This window comes from Molossus molossus, unplaced genomic scaffold (assembly GCF_014108415.1).
Source record: "Molossus molossus isolate mMolMol1 unplaced genomic scaffold, mMolMol1.p scaffold_m16_p_6, whole genome shotgun sequence".
NCBI lineage: Eukaryota > Metazoa > Chordata > Mammalia > Chiroptera > Molossidae > Molossus > Molossus molossus.
Genome location: NW_023425399.1, coordinates 115,310,750 through 115,327,107, shown reverse-complemented (window position 1 = coordinate 115,327,107; position 16,358 = coordinate 115,310,750). Strand labels below are relative to the sequence as shown.

The 16,358-nt window shown below is 47.4% G+C and overlaps 1 protein-coding gene across 1 annotated transcript in view; it reads right to left on the bottom strand.

Moving 5' to 3' along the window:
- Positions 1 to 249: 249 nt before the first annotated feature.
- Positions 250 to 16,358, bottom strand: part of CNDP1 (carnosine dipeptidase 1) — a 30,610-nt gene continuing 14,501 nt past the window's right edge. The window contains exons 7-13 of the mRNA XM_036245978.1: positions 15,703 to 15,903; positions 14,171 to 14,255; positions 11,658 to 11,818; positions 10,269 to 10,433; positions 3,041 to 3,182; positions 512 to 659; positions 250 to 337 (exon numbers count right to left, since the gene is read on the bottom strand). Coding sequence (XP_036101871.1) covers positions 250 to 337; positions 512 to 659; positions 3,041 to 3,182; positions 10,269 to 10,433; positions 11,658 to 11,818; positions 14,171 to 14,255; positions 15,703 to 15,903 — 990 coding nt within the window. The remainder of the gene's footprint in view (positions 338 to 511; positions 660 to 3,040; positions 3,183 to 10,268; positions 10,434 to 11,657; positions 11,819 to 14,170; positions 14,256 to 15,702; positions 15,904 to 16,358) is intronic.

Below are 16,358 nucleotides of genomic sequence, written 5' to 3'. Positions count from 1 at the left end.
TGCAATCCTGGGTTACTGCAGCTGGGCTCGGGGAGATCGAGTGGACAAAGGCAGCTGTGATTTAGACAGGTGTGCAACGGGGACATTAAACCACTCCCAGTGTCTGTACCTTTACGATATCATATTACTGGGCCAAATGTCCAAAGATAAATGGGAGGGAAAACGTTATTTTCTGGACCAAAACCCTCTGGATACTCAGCTTCCATTCCTGTCCAGGTGTGGGAGAGGGGGTCAGTTGGCAGGTTGGAGCTAAGGGGAGGTTCCTGCCACTTCCTGCAGCTGAACCATCTCTAGGAAAAAGGCAGCAACTAATTTGGATCCTTCTATGTAGTTCCGCCTGATGAGAGAAGTAAAGAGAAACACTTATTTCCATTCAAATGACGGAGGATGGGGAGGTTTAAACAGGACGATTTGAGGGCATACATTCAGTCTAAAGTGCGCAGCATGCTGGGAGGTTACCGATGAGCAGGTCTGGCGTTGGGCAGTGAGGGCAGAGCCCCACAGACCCTACCTGTTGATTTTCTCATTCTGAGAGTGCTCCCCGTCGTCAACGGCACCCAGGGGAAGCATCACCACACTCTTCTGGATAATATCCTGGAAGGTTTTGGCAATTGGTATGGTTGATCCATCCCGGATCATATCTGGTTCTGTTCCAAACACTAAAACAGGGAAAGAAGGCATCTGAATAACATAACGACAAGACTGTGCCCAGTAATCACCAGTAGATCCGGTTTGTAGGGGAGGTAAGCTTCTTGCTATCATGCAATTTATGTTCTAAAATAGTCGACAGCATCCATGCCCCAGCTAGTGTGGCTCAGTTGGTTGAGCGTCATCCTCTGCATCTAGAGGTCATGGTTCGATTCCTGGTCAGGGCACATGCCCAAGTTTCAGGCTCGATCCCCAGTAGGGGGCGTGCAGGAGGCAGCTGGTCAATGTTTCTCTCTCCTTCTCCCTTCCCCTCTCACTCTAGAATCAATAAAAACATATTTAAAAGATAAAAATAGATAATAGCATCCGGAAGAAAACTGTGGTTGCCTTCTTTACAATTATCTACTTTTTAAAAAATATTAATTTTTTTTTATTTTGAACTAATTTCAGACTTACAGAAAGTTGCAAAAATACTAGAGTTCCCATGTACCCCTAACTCTTCTTCCCCTAATGTTAACATCTTATGTAACTATTGGGCAATTATCAAAAATAAGAAGTTAAAGTTGGAATAATATTATTAGACTCTAATCTTATTTGAATGTCAATGCCTTTTGTCATTGCTTCTCAGTCTCCTATTGTCTGTGACAGTTTCTCAGTCTTTCCTTGTCTTTCATGACCTTGAACCTCATGCCTGATTGGTTTTATAAAATGTTCCTCAATTTACCCTGGCAGATTTTGCTCAGCAGTTAGAGCATCAGACCAGAGCTGCAGGATCAATTCCGGTCAAGGGCACATACCTCGTACCTCGGTTGCAGTTCATCCCTGGACCTGGACAGGGTCATGCTGGAGGCAACCAGTCAATGTGTCTCTTTCACATTGATGTTTCTCTCTTTCTCTCTCTCTCTCTCCCTCCCTCCCTCTCTCCATCCCTTCCACTCTATCTGAAAATCAATGGAAAAATATCCTTGGGTGAGAATTAAATTTTTTTTAAATGTTTCTCAATTTGGGTCTGCCTGTCTTCTCATAATTGGAAGAGGTCATGCATTTTGGGGAAGAGTAGCACAGATGACGCACCTATTTTTATGGTTGTTTCATGAATTAAATATTAGGAAAGTGGAGCTTAGTTGTTTGGTGGTTTTTTTTTTGTAAACAATATATAAGTAAATCGCTATAGTCAACCATCACCTGCCTGTCTCACATTTGTGCTCAGATTTCGGTGTATCCCATGTAATAGTTTAATGGCTATCCTACGGTCTGGGGATAGAGTCCACACCTTCCAGGCTAGAGGACAAGTTGCCTGTGATGGAGATGGAGTGGGAACAAAAAATAAAACAAAGACAGAGGAGAGAACACACCTGGTGGCTTTGACCTGCAGAGCAAGGTGTGCACGTGAGCAGCGATGATGCACTTTGTAGTTTGGCACGAAGAGACCAAAAAGTGGCTCGTGCACTCCTACAGAGCATCTGGGGTCTTTATCGCTGACCTTGACATTTCAGTCATCCATCTCTCTTCAGCTGGCATTCCATTCACCCACTACCCTGTCTTCCTCTGTTCCCCCCTCTCACACTTTACGGGTGAGACACTGCTGGGCAGTGGGCATGACATGGAGAAGGACGCTGCATGTCTGGGCTTGCCCTCCAATTTTCGGGGCCTGTGTCTCTTGTGCTGATAACCCTCAGAGAGTCGGTCCTCCCGGGAGGTCTGGACCTCAGACTCCAGCTCTGCGATCGTCAAGGGCATGGCCTCAGGCTCCCTCGGTAGCACGGGAGTCCCTCCGTATCCGCGGCTGCACTTTCCGAGACCCCAGTCACCCATGGTCAACCAAAGTCGGATAATATTAGATGGGAAATTCCAGAAATATGCCGCGCCTCCATCATTCACACTTCCTCTGGTCGCATAGGCATTCTGTCATGCCCGTCACCACCAGAAGTGGGAGCACAGTATAAGATGTTTGAAAGAGAGAGACAGCGTTCACAGGAGTGTGACCAAGAGTCCTGCACAGGTCACAGTAATCCCCCAGTGTCAAAAGGACGTCGATACTGGAGTTTTGTTTTTGTTTTTTTATTATCCTCACCCAAGGACATTTTTCCATTTTTTGTTCATGTAGAGTGGGAGGGAGAGAGAGGAACAGAGAGAGAGAGAAACACATGGAGTGGCTGCCACCCACACTACTGACCAGAGCCGGGGACAAACTGCAACCGAGGTACGTGCCCTTAGCGGGAACCGAACCCGGGTCTCTCCGGACCGCAGGCCGACGCTCCAACCACTGAGCCAAACCGGCCAGGGCGATACTGGAGTTTTAAATGTGTCTGCTTTATCCACAGGCCCCCATCCCAGGCACCACCCCTCGGTCCCATTGTAAACCGGCAATTCGAGATATCTTAGGTCCCACCTGTTTTGATAGCTCTTTCTGCTGCGAGATACTGAGGATCTTTAATATTTGCAATCCATGGGTGTAGCCCCAGCACCATAGAAACAGCCATCTGGTTGGAACTATTTCTTTGGGCGAATATATACTGGAGATGCTGTTTCACCTAAAAGGTAATGTTTTGAGTTGTAAGAGAAAATTCTGAGTTCCTCCCTCAGACCACTATGAACTTCCATGAAGAAACTGTGAAACCCCAACCCAACACATCCAAGGGTTGTGATTCGACCTTGGTTCTGTGGAGGGGTGATGGCCCAGCAGCAGGGTCCACAGGACAAGGTTCACCCAGTGGGAGAAACACTTGCTCTCACCCCTTCTCTCCCCAGACCCCCCCCCCCTCCTGACCACAGGTCTGATGCTGCTGTTCGCTGGTTATGACTCTAGTCACCAGGAAACCTTGAATGGTGTTATGGATCACGTGAACATGATGAGCGTTGAGTGATTATGAAACACAGCTTCTCAATCTGAACACCCCGCTCTTTGGACTCACTGCCCTTCGTGGCTGTTTCGAGAGCAACCCCACCCTGAGACGAGAAGGACCTTGTCAGCCCCCTTCTGTGTCCCGGCTCCGCTCCGGTCACCACTGTGGCAATCACCCCGAGAAGAACTCCGCAGTCTGAGATCTTTCTTCCACTCAACTTTCCATCAACCTTTATAGAACACCTGTCATGCGGCAAGAACTGTCCGAGGTGCTGGGGACGGACCCCTGAGCCCGATGGGCAGGACCCCACCCCTGGGGAGTGTGTGCTGAGGAAGGGGGCGGAAGGGGGTGGCCAGGGGTAGTCTTTTAGAATGAAAGTATCACACAGGAAACAGTAACGGAGGCAGGTAGGGTAGAGAGGGTCGGGACCAAGTATTTCTTGAGCTCGTTTGTTCAACTTTCTGTTAAACTTGAGGTAAACTGATGACAGGTGGGTACTTTAAACATATAACTCCTGGACACAAATGGAGGGGAGAGAAAAATGGGGGCGGAGTGAATGGAGCTACACAGACCATCTCCCAGGACCAAACTGGAATCACAACAAAAATAAAGACAAATCATCAGGAAGGGGCAACCAAAAGACAGCCTGGAGGACCACATGACCAGGGACACTGACTCAATCCTGGTAGGCTTGCGAGGACGCGAGAGGGGGCCGGGAGCCCACGGTCCACAGCAGCCTGGGCTGGGACCAGCGGACTCAGCTGTAAGCGGCGCCCTCGGCTGGGTCCTGCGCCCTCGGCTGGGTCCGGCGACCGCGGCTGGGTCCTGCGACCTTGGCTGGGTGCTACGCCATTGGCTGGGGCCAGCGGACTCGGCTGTAAGCTGCGCCCTCGGCTGGGTCCTGCAACCTCGGCTGGGTGCTACGCCCTTGGCTGGTGCTGCAGACTCGGCCGCCCTTAGCTGGGAGCAGCGCCCTCGGGTTAAAGTCCCAGGCGGCTCCACAGTGCAGAGCCGGGACAGAGGCTAAATTGGCAGCAGCCACTCACCTTGGGCTCCTGCAGAGGAAGGGCAGACTGGACTGGAACTGTGTGAGGACACTCGGGATTTGGAGGGCGCTCAGAGCTTTTGCTGAGTGCAGCCACACGGGACTGTGATCATCTTACTCCTTCCCAGGGCCCTGGGGAGAGGCAGCAGCCCTCCCTCAGAGATTCAACCCCACCCGATGGCCATTGAAATGCTAATTGAGGCCCATTAACAACCAACATCTGCCCCACCCTCAGGAAATCCTTTTACACTGAGCACCTGAGGGAGTTTTTCAGTCAACTCAGAAACCAAGGTTCTTCAGGTGACCACTACTAATAGCCTCCAGGCAAAAAAGCTAGAGGATAACTACCATTCCCTGAGCTAGCAACTCTAACCAGGAAAGTAAGGACATGAGCACCATGAGTAAAGACATAGAAATGTTGAAAATCAACCAGTTGGAAATTAAAAACCACCAGTAAATTAGAAGACAGGGAAGAAAAAATCAACCAATCAGAAAACCAAAAGGAAAAAACTATTAAAAAACAGGAAGACAGCTTAAGAGAACTGTGGGACAACTGGAAACAGAATAATATTCGCATCATAGGAGTCCCTGAAGAAGAAGAAAATGACCAAGGGTTAGAGAATATATTCAAAGAAATAGTGACAGAAAACTTCCCTAATTTGGTGAAGGAAGAAGGCATTCAAGTTCAAGAAACACAAAGAGCCCCAAGTAAGAAGAACCCAAATAGGCCCACACCAAGACACATAGTAATCAAACTGCCAACAATTAAAGACAAAGAGAGAATCCTAAAAACAGCAAGAGATAAGCAACAGGTTACCTACAAAGGAAACCCCATAAGGCTCTCAGCTGACTTTTCACAAGAAACACTACAGACCAGAAGGGAATGGCATGAAATAATCAAGGTCATAAAAAATAAGGATCTGGATCCAAGACTACCCAGCAAGGCTATCATTCAAAATAGAAGATCAAATAAAGAGCTTCCCAGACAAAAAAAAAAAAAGGCTAAGGGAATACATTAGCACCAAACCAGCACTGCAAGAAATGTTAAAAGGACTGCTGTAATTAGCAGGAGAACAAAAACGGCAATAAATAAGTACATATCAATAATCACCTTAAATGTAAATGGCTTAAATGCTCCCATAAAAAGACACAGAGTAGCTGATTGGATAAGAAAGCATGACTCATCTATATGTTGTTTACAAGAGACCCACCTCACAACAAAAGACTCATATAGGTTGAAAATGAAGGGATGGAAAAAAAATCTTCCAAACAAACGGAAAGGAAAAAAAAGCTGGGGTAGCAATACTCATATCTGATAAAATAGATTTCAAAATGAAGGCCATAACTATCAGAGACTAAGAAGGCCACTACATAATATTGAAAGGATCTATCCAACAGGAAGATATAGCCTTGATAAACATATATGCACCCAATATAGGAGCACCAACATATATTAAAAATCTTCTAGAAGCCCTGGCCAGTTTGGCTCAGCGGTTAGAGCATTGACCTGCGGTCCTGAGAGACCTGGGTTCGGTTCCCGCTAAGGGCACGTGCCTCGGTTGCAGTTTGTCCCCGGCCCTGGTTGGGTTGTGTGGGTGGCAGCCACTTGATGTGTCCCTTTCGCATTGATGTTTCTCTCTCTCTCCCTCCCACTCTATCTGAACAAAAAATGGAAAAAATGTCCTCGGGTGAGGGAAAAAAAAAAAATCTTCTAGAGGACTTCAAAGGAGAAATCGATAGCAATACAATCATAGCAGGGGACTTTAATACCCCTCTGACATCACTGGATAGATCCTCTAGACAAAAAATTGGCAAGGAAACAGAGACTCTAAATGAAGCAGTAGACCGAATGGATTTAATAGATATCTACAGAGAATTACACCCCAAAACTACAGAATTCACATTTTTCTCAATTGCGCATGGGACATTCTCAAAGATAGACCACATGTTAGGGCACAAACTAAGTCTCTACAAGTTCAAGAAGACTGAAATCATATCAAGCCTCTTCTCAGATCACAATGTCATGAAACTAGAAATCAATTGCAAGAAGAACATACAAAGACATTTGAATACATGTAAGCTAAATAGCATGCTATTAAACAATGAATGGGACCCCGAGGAGATCAAGGAAGAAATAAAAAACTTCCTGGAAAGCAATGAAAATGACTACACAACAACACAAAATCTATGGAATACAGCGAAAGCATTTCTGAGAGGGAAGTTCATAGCACTACAGGCCTACCTCAAAAAACAAGAAAAATTTCTAATAGACTATCTAACCTCACAACTTAAAGAACTAGAGAGCAAACAAAAAGAAAACCCCAGAGCAAGTAGAAGGAAGGGAAATAGTAAAGATCAGAGTAGAAATAAACGACATAGAAACCAAAAAAACAATTCAAAGGATCAATGAAACAAAGAGCTGGTTTTTCGAAAAGATAAACAAGATTGATGGTCCCTTAGCTAGACTCACCAAGAAACAAAGAGAGAAAACCCAAATACACAAAATCAGAAATGAAAGAGGAGAAGTAACAACTGACACCACAGAAATACAAAAGATCATTAACAACTACTATGAACAATTATATGGCAACAAATTGACAATCTAAGCGAAATGGGCAAATTTCTAGAAACACATAGTCTCCCAAAACTGGATCAGGAAGAGATAGAAAACTTGAACAGACCAATAACAACAGAAGAAATTGAAGATGTAATCAAGACTCTCCAGCAAACAAAAGCCCAGGCCCAGATGGCTTCACGAGGGAGTTTTACTGAACATTCAAAGAAGAACTAACACCCATTCTCCTCAAACTATTTCAAAAAATTCAAGAAGAAGGAAGACTTCCAAACTCGTTCTGGAAGACTTCCAAACTCGTTCTATGAAGCCAGCATAATTCTAATTCCAAAACCACAAAAGACACTACAAAGAAAGAAAACTACAGGCCAATATCCCTGATGAACATAAATGCCAAAATCCTGAACAAAATACTAGCAAATGGGATCCAGCAATACACCAAAAAAATTATCCACCATGACCAAGTGGGATTCACCCCAGGGTTGCAAGGCTAGTACAATATTCGCAAATCAATAAACGTGATACACCACATAAATAAAATGAAGAATAAAAACCGCATGGTCATATCAATAGATGCCGAAAAAGCCTTCGACAAAATCCAGCATCCATTTCTGATAAAAATGCTCAGCAATGTGGGAATAGAGGGATCATATCTTGACATAATAAAGGCCATATATGAAAGACCTACAGCCAACATCATACTCAATGGGCAAAAACTAAAAGCATTTTCCTTAAGAACAGGAACAAGGCAAGAATGCCCACTTTTGCCACTCTTATTTAACATAGTACTGGAAGTCTTAGCCACAGCAATCAGACAGGAAGAAAAAATAAAAGGGATCCAAATGGGAAAGGAGGAAGTGAATCTGTCATTATTTGCAGATGACATGATACTATACGTAGAAAACCCCAAAGACTCCATCAAAAATTTACTATACTTGCCCTGGCCGGTTTGGCTCAGCGGTTAGAGCGTCAGCCTGTGGTCCACAGAGACCCGGGTTCGGTTCCCGCTAAGGGCATGTACCTTGGCTGCAGTTTGTCCCCGGCCCTGGTTGGGTCGTGTGGGTGGCGGCCACTTGATGTGTCCCTTTCACATCGATGTTTCTCTCTCTTCCTCTCTCTCTTTCCCGCTCTATCTGAGTAAAAAATGGAAAAATGTCCTCGGGTGAGGATAAAAAAAAAAAAAAAAAATTTACTATACTTAATAAATGAATTTGGAAAAGTAGCAGGATACAAAATTAACATCAAGAAATCGATGGTATTCTTGTACACCAATGATGAACTCACAGAAAGAGAAACTAAGAAAACAATCCCATTTACCATTGCGGCAAAAAAATTAAGATACCTAGGAATAAACTTAACCAAAGAAGTAAAGGACCTATTCACAGAAAACTACAGGACATTGAAACAAGAAATAGAGGAAGATATAAAATAGTGGAAGCACATACCCTGTTCATGGATTGGAAGAATTAACATCATTAAAATGTCCATATTACCCAAAGCAATCTATAGATTCAATGCAATCCCCATCAAAATACCAACAGCATACTTCACAGAGTTAGAACAAATACTTCAAAAGTTCATATGGAACCAAAAAAGACCTCGAATAGCCATAGCAATCTTGAAAAAGAAGAACAAAGTTGGAGGGATCACATTACCAGATTTCAGATTACACTACAAAGCCACTGTAATCAAAACAGCCCGGTACTGGCACAAGAACAGGCATATAGACCAGTGGAACAGAACAGAGAACCCAGAAATGGACCCAAGGCAATATGCTCAATTAATATTTGACAAAGGTGGCAAGAGAACACAATGGAGTAAGGACAGCCTCTTTAATAAATGGTGTTGGGCCCTGGCTGGTTTGGCTCAGCGATTAGAGCGTTGGCCTGCAGTCCTGAGAGACCCGGGTTCAGTTCCCGCTAAGGGCATGTACCTCGGTTACAGTTTGTACCCGGCCCTGGTTGGGTTGTGCGGGTGGCAACTACACGATGTGTCCCTTTCACGTCGATGTTACTCTCTCTCTCTCCCTCCCTCCCACTCTATCTGAACAAAATATCAAAAAATGTCCTCGGGTGAGGATAAAAAACAAACAAACAAACCAATAAAAATAAAAAATAAATGGTGTTGGGAAAATTGGACAGCTACATGCAAAAAAATGAAACTAGACCATCAACTTATACCCTACACAAGAATAAAATCAAAATGGATAAAAGACTTAAATGTGATTCATGAATCCATAAAAATCCTAGAAGAAACTGTAGGCAACAAAATTTCAGACATCATACGCAGCAGAATTTTCACTGATACATCACCTAAGGCAACAGAAACAAAGGAGAAAATGAACACATGGGACTACATCAAACTCAAAAGCTTCTGCACAGCGAAAGATACAATCATCAAAACGGAATGGTTACCCACTGTATGGGAGAGCATAATTGCCAATGATATATCAGATAAGTGGTTAATTTCCAATATATATAGAGTGCTCATACAACTCAACAAAAGGAAGACAAAGAATTCAATTAAAAAATGGGCAGAGGAACTAAATAGACACCTCTCCATACAGGACATACAAATGGCTAAGAGACATATGAAGAAATGCTCAACATCACTAATCATCAGGAAATGCAAATTAAAACAACAATGAGGTATCACCTCACACCTGTCAGAATGGCCGCCATCAACAAATCATCAAACAACAAGTGGGGGGAAAAGGAGAAACATCTGTAACAAAAATTAATTAAAAAAACAAAAAAACATGTAACTCCTTCCAGATAACCTTTTCATTAAAGTGGCTCCTGTCAGAGTGTTCATTTCAGACCGTGGACAAACAAATGATGGGCCCTTGAGATTTTCTGGCTCAACCCAGCCGTGGGCAGTTAGCTCCTTTATCTGTGTACAAAACCAGCCTCGCCGTTATAGCTTCCATTTAATTTTTTAAAATGTTCGATCACTCCAATGCCAAATGGTTATTTACCGGTCTCCTGTAACTGCATATGATCTAAGAAAGATTTTTACCAAACAAAAATCATATTGGCCTTTTGATATTTGTATTGGAAAAAACTGGTACTTCCGTGCCAACACCTGAATGGTCGCTTGGTGGTGGCGCCTGGCTCTCAGGAGGATGCTGCCGCACACAGCTACGCTGTTCTGTTACCTGTTTTTCCACCACAGATAAGTTCATGTGAGGGACCAGACGGATGGAGAATTTCCCTGTAACTCGACCAGGTATGACTGTTTTAGTTCCAGGCTCATCAAACGCACCCTCGATGCCATGAATGGAGAGAGATGGGTACCTCCACAGGTGCATTAAAATTTCCTCCTAAATGAAAACAAGGTTTTGCATTGTTTTAGATACAAGAACGATTGACTAAAACTAGTCCAGTTGGATTGCTCTTCACCAGTTTCTGCACATCGGCAACACCATTCATGACGAGTTAGTTATCACCCAGCTTAGCTATGTCTGGACTATAACACAAATGACTTTCTCCCTCAGGACATGAGGTCCTGTGTGGCTGTCACCTGCCCAAGCCACTCCCAGTGACAAGGGCCCCTTGTCACCTGAGCTCTGAAGTTTCTGTTAATGGATGGCAAAGGGGCTCTTTCAGAAGTATGAGTTCAGTGATAAATTCCTGTCCCCAGTCATAGCAATGACAGCTTGTGTGCTAAATGCATGTTATTTTTGTCTGGTCTGTGTGGCTCAGTGGTTGAGCGTCGGCCCATGAACCCAGAGGTGACCAGTTCGATTCCCGGTCAGGGCACATGTCCAGGTCATGGGCCCGATCCCCAGTGGAGGGCATGCAGGAGGCGGCCAATCGATGTTCTCTCTCATCGATGTTTCAATCTCTCTCTCCCTCTCCCTTCCTCACTCTCTAGAATCAATAAAGACAAACAAAGAAAAAAACTTAAATGCATTTTTTCCGGGCATCAAAGCATGCTGCAGACATCTGAGCTGGTTTTCTTTCTTGCTGTGGCCACCACAGAGCTCTTGGAGGAAACAGACCCCTCCTCGTAGTGAATTCTGTCCCTGGCTCTGCAGGACTTCTCCCTGCACCCCCTCAGGAAGCAGCCCCTGCACCCAGACACCACAGCGGGAGCACAGGAGCCACAGGTGACAGAGGAGGGGCAGGAAGCACCTGGACCTCCCCTGACCGGACTCCTGTCCCCAGGCTTACTTCCTACACGGAGGCAGCCCTCAGGGATTTGCAGCGTAGCCTCGGAGGCTCTTGGTTTGGTCTAGAAAATGAACCGCTGGGGGTGGAGCTGGGACCGCTGCAGACTCTTCTCGCTCTGTGCACAGGTAGGAAGCCGGCTGGCGCTGTCTAGTGGCCAGACTAGGAGGGGCAGGGCTGTGGGAGAGGAAGCCCTGTGGTCACGGCCCCCAGATAAGGTCTGGACCTCGACCTGGAGTGGCCGTGAAGGGGACCACGTGCCTCAGAATCAGCTCTCTGGGTTCGGAGCTCGGACATCAGCAGCACACAGAGCAGGCGCCGGGAGAAAAGGGTCAGTAGCACGATTCGTGTCAGAGCCGTCGCTACAGCCATACCTTGGTGTCGAACAGAAATGTCTTAACCTGGCTGCTATTCCGGTATTCTTCCAGGTCCAGCTCAATGGCGCTGTACATGTCCCTCTCCTCTTCTGTGACAGGAGCCACGTGGTCGTAGATTCCGGGGATCAGAATACGCCCGGACGAGTCTGTGAGGCTGCCTACAAGGTGCACACAGGACACAGAGCCAGACGGGTCAGGCCGGGCTGACGCACCCGCCTGCCGGGCCCACGGTGACTCCCCCGGGACAGCGGCCTGTGACTGGCTCTGGTCCCCATGACAGAGCCGCTGGCTGCGACGCACATCCTAGAGGGGTGGTCACAGGAAGGAGCTGGTCACCGGCAGGCCCCCTTCAATGTCCACTTGCCAATGCAAGGGTGGAAATCAGTGAAATGGGGTTGGACACACCTGCATTGCATCCAAGTTCTCAACTATACCTTTTATAGCATAAACATTAGAAACGTTTTAAAGTTTCATTGTATCCTGAGTCAAAAAGTCATGGTTTCATGCCCTGGCCGGTTTGCTAAGTGGTTAGAACATTGGCCCACAGACCAAAGGGTCATGGGTTCAATTCCAGTCAAGGGCATGTACCTGGGTTGTGCGGGAGGCAACTAATTGATGTGTCTCTCTCACTGTTTCTCTCTCTCTCTCTCTCTCTCTCTCTCTCTACCCCCCTTCCTCACACTCTATCTGGAAAAATCAATGGAAAAATATCCTCAGGTGAGGATTTAAAAAAAAGAAAAAAAAATTAAAGAAAGTGAAACCCATCTGGCAGGTGTGGCTCAGTGGACTGAGCATCAATCATCCCACAGACTGAGAGGTCACCGGTTCGATTCCCAGTCAGGGCACAAGCCCAGGTTGCTGGCTCGATCCCCAGTAGGGGATGTGCAGGAGGCGGACAATCGATGTTTCTCTCTCACGTCGATGTTTCTATCTCTCGCTCCCTTCCTCTCTGTCTAAAAAACCAGTAAAAACATATATATATGGAATCCCACGCCTGGGGGGAACCATGGGCTCGCTCTGTGCAGACGGCAAGCAGCCGGCAGGCTTGGGCGGGTGTGTGTGTGTGTGTGTGTGTGTGTGTGTGTGTGTCAAAATGCATCCTAAAGATACGAGGATGCTGTTCCTGGGAAGAAAAAATGAGCTCTGGTAAAACAGAAGTTGGCCTTTCTCCATCCCACCCCCAAAATAAGTATTAAGTTGCATGCTATCTGAACTCTCCTGGAAATCATTTAAACACTTTGAAGGAAAATGACATATTGTATTCTGTCTTAAATTGCCAAGCCAGTAGTAGAATGTGTATAGAGGTGCCCTTTGTGCCCAGTGAGACACATCCGGGTATTGTGGGGCCTGAACTTACATAACCTGAGAACCTCTTTTTCAAAAAAACACCGCAATATCAATATAAAAGTGCAGTGACCTGCCAGGACTATGGAAGGGACTCCTACAAGCAAAACCCCTGAACAGGAGGCTTCCCCCAGTTCCCAGGGGTCCACCCCAGCTGCCGGGCAGTCCTGAGGAAGCCACAGGGTGAATCAAGGTGGGTGCATGGGCTCTCGGAAAACACACACACACACACTCCTCCTGCTGGTGTGCACGAGACACTGTAAGGAGGCAGGGCAGGGTGATGAGCAAACTCATCGGAGTCTCTGTGCCACTTGGAGACACAGCAACATGCAAAAGGAAGCCAAGCGGAGCTGGAGTATGGGCACCAGTCCGAGTGCCTCCCCAGGGTCTCTAGGTGCCATGCTATTGTTCTGAGCAGGTGTGTTGAGTACCCAGTGAAAGAAAGGGGGGGGGGCAAAGTCAGGAGGAGCTTTAGTCCATGAAAAGAAGTAACATGGGCTTAATAAACCCAAGAAACATTTAGCCGAGAGGGGACGCTGAGAGCCTGGCCAGTGTGGTTGTTGTTGAGCATCGTCCCAGGCACCAAGAGGATGCCAGTTCGATTCCTGATTGGGCACATGCCCGGGTTGCGGGCTTAATCCCCAGAGGGGGACATGTGGAAGGCAGCCGACTGATGTTTCTATCTCTCTCTCCCTCTCACTTCTTCTCCCTCTAAAGATCAGTGAAAACATATTTTAAAAGAAAAGAAAAGAGGGGAAGCTAAGAATACGTTTTTTTCTTCTCCACCTTTATCCAGAGCTGGCTTGGAGACCAGAGGAGGTGAGGCACGCTGGGTCAAATGGAACTACATTTCAGTAGATTCCTCGATGCTTAAAAAGTGAAATGAGCCCTGGCCGGTTTGGCTCAGCGGTTAGAGCGTCGACCTGCGGTCCTGAGAGACCCGGGTTTGGTTCCCGCTAAGGGCACGTACCTCGGTTGCAGTTTGTCCCCGGCCCTGGTCGGTCGTGCGGGTGGCAGCCACTCGATGTGCCCCTTTCACATCGATGTTTCTCTCTCTCTCTCTCTGTTCCTCTCTCTCCCTCCCACTCTACCTGAACAAAAAAATGGGAAAATGTCCTCGGGTGAGGATAAAAAAAAAAAAAAAGTGAAATGAAATAAGACATTACCAAGAAGAGCCACCAAATCAGCCATCGGCTCATGAAGGATGCCACCAAAGGTCCCCGAGTGAAAATCTTGATCTCTGCATCTCACCTGTAAGACAGGTGGAAGAGAAGACAGGTGCTACCGCCATCGTTGCTGTCGCCATCGCTTTCACAGGGCGGGACACACGCCCAGCAGCGTCCCTGGGGCTCGGGTGAGCAAACTGATGTCACCTCTACTGTCTAGTCACGAGTCCCCTGATTCGTGTCCCATGTGTCCTGAACACCCTGACGTTGACTTCAGCTCCCACAAATACAGTTCTCTCCAAGATCACCAAATTACTGATGACTGGCATCGTCTTCCTCGTGGGTTCACCCCCAGCTGTTGCTCACTCTCCGTCCAGAAAAATTCTCCCCTGTGGTTTCTGAGAAAGTGTCTTCTCTGCATTCTTTCCTAGCCTGCAGGACGATTCTATTAACGTGTCCCCTGGGAACTCCTGTTCTGTCTCCCACCTCACCGCTTGTTCCAGGCCACACTCTTCCTCGACACCCCGCGTCAGAACTAGTTCACTGTTTTCATTCACAGCCCCACACCCTACGTGCTCATCCCTGTGGGCCTGCCCACCCGTGTGCTCCCACTTTCTGAAATCCAGCTCTAGAGGTCAACTCAACGTCTTCTGCTAGGATGACTTCCTACCAGCGTGCGCGTCTCCAAGTCAAGGAGAGTCCTCAGTCCTGTTCATCTGTCACCTTAAAATTACGTTGGACTCCTCTTTGCGCACCGCATCCAATCTGTTACCAAGGTCCAAGGAGGTTTAATCGTCTCTTCCATCCATCTCCTCCCATCTTTCCTGCCCAGCTGGTCTTTCCCTGCCCAATCCACCTTAAAGGGGACGCCAGGAGTGCTTGGTTGCTCCCAGCCCCCTGGGTTCCCACGGGGTGGGATTGTTAGCCCTTCACGCTGTTAGGTGAGAAAACAGGCGGGAATAGCTAAAAAACAGGCGATTTCCCTGGAGGGACGTGCTGATTCTGACTCGTGTGCCCTGTCCCAGGCTGTCTGTAAAGGAGAAGGGAGTGGACCAGCCATCACATGCAGTGAAGGCACAATCCCGGGGCGGGTGGGGGCGGCTGTGCTCACTTAGAGGTAAGGCCGTGAGGCTTGGAGGGTAAGTAAGGCGCCTGCACAGGCTGCGTGTGCATCATCGAGCCAGACCTGGGATGCAGGCCTCGAAATGCCAGCTCCCCTGGTCTCGGTCCCAGTCGCGGAAGGCAGGCCCCTACCCCCCGGGGCTGCTGTTCCTGCCTCCAGACTCCACAGCTGCAGTCCCTACACCTCTTGGCCTGTGTATCACGAGCCCTCTGAATCCAGTCTGCAGAATGATGCACAGAGCACAAACTGAACAGTGCAGGAGCAGGGCAGGGAGGGGGCTTCATGAACCCCCAGGCCCAGGCACAGACCTCCCTGCTGGGTCCCAGCTGGGCAGCTAAGAAGAACTCTGTGCTCTCACACAGCGTTGTCTCTGCCTTCCCGACCCAGGATGGCTTCCTGCCTGCAGTACCTCCACCATGAAGTAGCTGTTGCCCCGCGTTCCGTAGATGAGGGCCGGCCTCCGCTGGCTGACCCACAGATTATCTGAAATTACAATGCAGTCCACGCTGGAAAAGAACCCGTCCTTTTCTCTCGCGACAAGTTCCTTCAGGGCCACAGAGCCGGCTTCTTCCATCCCTTCGAGGATGAACTTGATGTTCACGGGCAGGTCCTGAGTTAACGAGTCAACAGGGGGACAAACCATTCTGTCGACGATTGCACAGCTCACCCACCCACCTTGTAGGACCCAGGGTCAGTGTGAATTTAACGTAGTGACTACAGTACATTATCACATGTGTTCAGTGTACAAATGGCTCACATTCCCAACATTTCTGTTATAGCAAAGGCGTTTCGACTCAGGTCATGAAGGAGAATTCAAGGCAAGTGTATACATCCCAGGGTGCCCCATCAATGTGATGTCGGCAAAGGGTTTGGAGAAGGAACTCCTAAGAGGCACGACACCCATACCCCAGAGCTCTGCCGGGCCGCCCCAGACAGAGGCACTTCCAAAAGGAATTCTTCGAGAAAGGTTACTCAATCACAGATCCCTTTTCTGCCCTCATCATTCTGAGCATGATAAATGAGAACTCTTTTCTTTGAAAGACTGTCTCATGTTTAAGCCTCAGG